The sequence below is a fragment of the Chinchilla lanigera genome, unplaced genomic scaffold, assembly GCF_000276665.1.
Source record: "Chinchilla lanigera isolate Chin_1 unplaced genomic scaffold, ChiLan1.0 scaffold00024, whole genome shotgun sequence".
Classification (NCBI taxonomy): domain Eukaryota; kingdom Metazoa; phylum Chordata; class Mammalia; order Rodentia; family Chinchillidae; genus Chinchilla; species Chinchilla lanigera.
Window position 1 is genome coordinate 20,560,671 of NW_004955425.1, and position 5,413 is coordinate 20,566,083.

General features: G+C 46.3%; 1 protein-coding gene across 1 annotated transcript in view; it reads right to left on the reverse strand.

Annotated features, from left to right (window-relative positions):
- Positions 1-3,625: 3,625 nt before the first annotated feature.
- The window catches only part of Pbld (phenazine biosynthesis-like protein domain containing), a 56,693-nt gene continuing 54,905 nt past the window's right edge, over positions 3,626-5,413 (reverse strand). Inside the window, exon 11 of the mRNA XM_013514829.1 lies at positions 3,626-4,220. Coding sequence (XP_013370283.1) covers positions 4,198-4,220 — 23 coding nt within the window. The 3' untranslated portion in view covers positions 3,626-4,197. The remainder of the gene's footprint in view (positions 4,221-5,413) is intronic.

The window sequence follows — 5,413 nt, forward strand, 5'->3', positions numbered from 1 at the left end:
CCGGCACTCCCGCCCGCCGCGCCATCTGGCCCGCCGCCGGGGAGCGGCTTTGCCGAGACGCCCGACAGCCTGGTGTAGCGGAGGTTTAAAACGCTGGGATTTTAATTTTCTCTGTTAAATAAATTGGGAGCATCCGCAAGTTCTCATATTATTGCAGACCCGGAATTTTACTGTGCGCGTAATTTGGCTGTTTTCTGTGAAATAATTTGTAATACATGAAAAGATACCAATGTGTACTTAAAACGTTGTTATCCCAGCTATGTATTTGGATTGCGCGAGCTCAGACGCCGCGGCGGACTCACTCGCTGTCTTCTGTACTTCACTGCCCCGTTCATGAAATGTCTCTGGATTACACACGGAGATGACACCTAATCGGTTATTTGATGTTTAAATCTAATAAAACTAATCACGATGCACAAAATGTAAGCATCTGAGTAATTCACGAAGCTTTAAAAAATAATTCCTAATGGAGTATTTTTGCTCATCTCATGAAAGTATGAAACTATCTCATACAACTTCAGTGTCTGAATCGTGTCAGCCGCCCTCAGGGCAGTGACCGAGTGCGACCTCCACAGTTGACAAGGACTGTGCACTTCGTGCAGAGAAGCCATCATCTTCATTCATTTCATTTCTTGCTCTTCAGAGGAAGCAAGAGGCAAATAAACAAGCCCCAAACAGGTTCGGTACAGATTCATCTTAGGGCATTTCAGGAAGACCAAGTAACTCTTTCTCCTTTGAATACGGCTGTCGGCACTACAGTATTGCCCGATATTTTAATTAGATTATCGACAAGCCCTCACAAATCAAGAATCCCTGCACAGTGACTTGTCTCCCCCGCCACTGCCCCAGATTGTGACCCCATTGTAACTGCCCTGACTCCGAGGCCCGTCTTCCCATAAATAGTTGATTAATCCCCAGCTGAAGCAGGGACAAGCAAATGAAGTTGAATAACACAAAGACAATGGGGTGCAATTGAACATTAATGATCTTTGGCGTGACAGATGTTGGACACAGACTTTTGTGAGGGGCCACTCAGTAGTTACTCTGAGTCCTAACAGTCTTGGTCGGGAGCAGCAGTGCTGTGATGGGAAAGACATTTAGTCATCAAAACGCTGATGCGGGGGGCGGGGGCGTGTCGTGGAAATCTGCAGTGAAGACTTGTTCCTTGTGTTCATTTACCCATCTCACTGCTCTCCCCTGAAGAGTTCCCTCCATGCTGCTGCATGGACTCTTCCCTGCAAAGCAGCTTGTGTGCTCACGCTGGTTACTGGCGTGCAGTGTCTGTGGGATTCGTACTTCTGCGAGCCTCAAAAGGTGAGGTTGTAGCCCACGCACACAGCTACCTCAGAACCTAAACTAGGAGATGCCCATGACATGAAATTGATCCGAGGGGAGCCAGGCGGGGTGGCACATGCTTGTAATCCCAGCACTCGGGAGGCTGAAACAGGAGGATCATTGTGAGTTTGAGGCCAGCCTGGGCTACAAAGTGAGCTCAAGACCAGCCTGAACTGCATAGCGAGACCATGTCTCAAAAAGATGAAATTGATCCGAGGACAAGGAGGACACAGAGTGAGATATTGCACAGACATTGCCTGACGTGAGAGTTGCAAAGATGCTTCTGGGGAGAAGAGGCATCCAGGTCAGATAAGTCTGAGACGCACAGGTGCTGCCTCCCACTTGGAGTGGCACGGGAAAGTTTCTGAGAAGTCCTGCAGTCCCGAAACCTACTGACTTTGAGCCCACTACAGGAGCCTACATTTCCTAGACCGGCTTGCACACAGAAGTCGTCTTTCCTAGAAAGATCTATTCCCATTCCTTAGGTACTCATTTTGTTTGTTTTGTTTTGCTTTTGCTTTTTTGAGACAAATGTCTTCTCTATATAGCCCAGGCTGTCCTTGAACTTAACAGCAATCCTTCTGCCTCAGCCTCCCAGGTGCTAGAATTACAGGTGTGCATCACCATGCCTGGCTCCTTGGATACTTTTTCAAACCTGTTCAGCCAGGCATGGTGGTCCATGCCTCTAATCCCAGCACTCAGGAGGCTGGGGCAAGAGGATCACTGTGAGTTCAAGCCCAGCCTGAACTGCATAGCAAAACCCCACCTCAAAAATGACAAAAGAAAACTGTTCTAGCACCATCCATTTATTTTATACAGATACAAAGACTGACACTGTGCTTGAAGGCAGGGACCAATATAATGACCAGACTAAGACAAGTCAGACCTGCATCCTCTGATTTTAAAGGCTTTAAAATTAGATTACTTAAGCATCTTGTTTTATAACAAGGCAACAGGAATCCACCAGTGACTTCCCAAAGTCAGGCAAGTCACTAATAAAAGTTTCAGGGATATGATTAGAAACATAGCACTCACAGGTCAGTGTCATAGTACAACCCTGGTGTCTGGCACAGTGCCTAAAAAGTACTCAATGAATAACCCAGAAAAAATGGTTGCAACAAGAGAAGCTGACCCAGATGAGCTTGGTGAATAACCTGCGCTGATGAGCGGCACCCTCCCACCTAGAGAACACAAGCCCGCTCCACACTTTGAACACAGCCCAGGTTCTGTGTTGTCCCAAGAACTGCGTAACTATTTGGGACAGAGGAAAGTAAATGCCAGGCTAATTTCCATATTGAAATTATGACCCCACCAGCTGAATCAGTAGTTACTGTTGTTAAGGTTTGTAGCAGGCCACTGAGTTGAACCAGACTCCTGTACTGGGCCCAACAGACCAATCCAATATGGAGTCACCCACGCTAACTGGTTGATTAACTTATGAGCACACTCAAGTAGCAGGTGGCTGACTGTCAGTTACCTAGAGCTGCTGAGCTTTAGGCAATCCTAGGCAGACAGCTGATTAAAACAAGGCAAGAGCTAGAATGAGCTAAGCCTTGTGTCTCACTTCTGTTCTCTGTCCATAAATACTGCCTGATCTTAATGCTGGCCAAAGTTCTTTGAGCCTGTTATGGTTTGGAAGGCTGCCTGATTCTGGAATTATGAATAAAAGCAAGTTAAGATCTTTAAATTGTTGCAGTCTTTGTCTTTTGACAGTATTATTTGGTGGCTGGCCATCAAAACTGGCAGGTGATGATATGGAGATGACAGAGGGTGGGGCAAGAGAGGAGGAGAGAAATAGGAGCTGTATACTTTAGCGGTAAAGAGGATCAGTGGCTGGATTTACTCCAAGTGTGGAGCAGGTTCCAGAGTAAACATTCTTTTATTACAGTATTCAAAACCATATTTCACGAGAGTGTGGTGGCACACATTTGTAACCCCAGCTACTCAGAAGGCTGCATAGGAGGACCGCAAGTTCAGAGGAGCCTGCACAACTTAGTGAGAGCTTACCTCAAAAAGGATAGGGGCTATAGCTCAGGGCTTATCTACCATGCACTGAGGCCCTGGGTTCAATTCCCAGCACTGCAGAAAGTATTTCATCTTTTAAATGGAAGCTCCCACCACCATTTTCACCACAAAATTAATTAATTAAACCTACACAATTAAAAGAGGGGCAGGGGGCTGGGGATTTAGCTCTGCGGCAAAAGCGCCTGCCTGGCAAGCGCAGGGTCGTGAGTTCGGTTCCCGGTACCGGAGAAAAACCAAAAAAAAACAAACAAACAAACAAAAAAGAGGGGCAAAAAATGTTCATTCTGAAATTTGCAGAGGAAAATATGGAAAATGAAGACAGGGGCTTCCTTATGGAGGGTGAGGCAGTCAGGAAGCTCTGAGTTCCCAAAAGAGAAGCAAGCAGCAAAAAGATCTGGTGAAGTTGAGTTCCACCAGGGGCTTATTAACGCCCACAGGTGGAAAGTGTTCCGGGCTTTCAAATGTGCTATATAGGTACTTGGAGGGGGGATGCCAGGAGGATTACTATGTCCGGAGAAAGGATGGAGAGGCCAGGTCTTTTACCTCTGCTCCCTGCTGCTCAAAGGCCCAGGGAAGAGAAAATCCACTGAAAAGAAGAAACTGCAAAGAGAAGACTAATCCTGGGATTGGGAGGAAAATAGCAACAAGGCAGGAGCCTGCCCGAGGCCACCAGGAAGCACAGGGAACCCAAAGGGGCCCAGGGACTCTCCAGCCCTCTGAGAGGCCACACACAGCTTGCTGGCTGTGGGTCCACACCTAGCTAGCACCAAGCTAGCTGCCATGAACAGGTGGATTACTGAGGTTTGAACTCTGCCTTTACTCTTCTTCTAGGAGATCTTAGACACCTCTTAGCAACAGGGCTAAAAGAAAACAAAATATTAGAGTCAGTATTTGCATTTTTTTCTCTTTGTAGTACCAAGGATTAAAGGACTTCACCTTTTTAAAACACTGTCTTTTTTTTTTTTTTTTTTGTACCAGGAATCAAACTCACAACCTTGCGCTCGCCAGGCAGGCGCTTGTGCAGCTGAGCTACATCCCCAGCCCTTTTTGGTCTTTTTGAGACAGGGTTTCGCTATGCAGTTCAGGCTGGCCTTGAACTTCACTTTGTACCCCAAGCTGGTCTTCAACTCTCACTGATCCTCTTGCCTCAGCCTCCTGAGTGCTGGGATTACAGGTGTGCACCACTACGCCCAGCTGGGACATCTAGATACAAAGCATAATAGTTCTTCCTCAGCATTATGGCCATCCTCAGACTCCTTGTGTAGCCCCAGGTTGTCAGAAGAATAGGACCAAGGAACTCACACAGGACCAGTCAGACCTGCATCAAAAGTAAGTGTAACTGGTGGAAATCCAGAGGTGCTGACAAGATGGGAAAAGACCCAGGGGCCAGATCTTGATGCCCAACACTGGTTACAGAAACAACAAGAAAAAATAGTACAGGCTGCCTACTGACTTCTCAACATTGCTGGTCTCTCCAAGAGGGTGGAAGTTCCACTGGTATGCAACAAATCATACTGCACTCAGGTTGTTCACAATGTTTCCTACAAACCCCAAAGCCATGGTGAGAAGAGTATCCCAAGCAGCCATCAAATCACCAATCCCCAAGCCAGGCTGAGCAGCCAAGAAATGAATAAATAGCTCCTATGCATATTTTATTTGTGCTTAAAGAAATCCATAAAAATTGCCCACAAAAAATATTCTTTTCAGGCTGGGTGTGGTGGTGCGTGCCTGTAATCCCAGTACTTGGAAGGCTGAGGCAGGAGGATCTTGTGAGATTGAGACCAGCCTGGGCTACAAAGTGAGCTCAAGGCCAGCCTGAACTGCATAGCAAGACCCTGTCTCAAAAAAGACAAAAAAAAGTACATTTTTCAAAGATGCTCTACTTTTCCAGTGATTTTAATATTTGCATTTATTATCCCAGGTCCTTCCATTGTGATATTGAGGTATTTGAGAAGACAAGTCAATAATCATTATGTTGCCAACACCATATTAAATGGAGAGAAGCTGAAAGCATTCCCTCTAAAATAAAAAACAAGGATGTCCACTATCACCA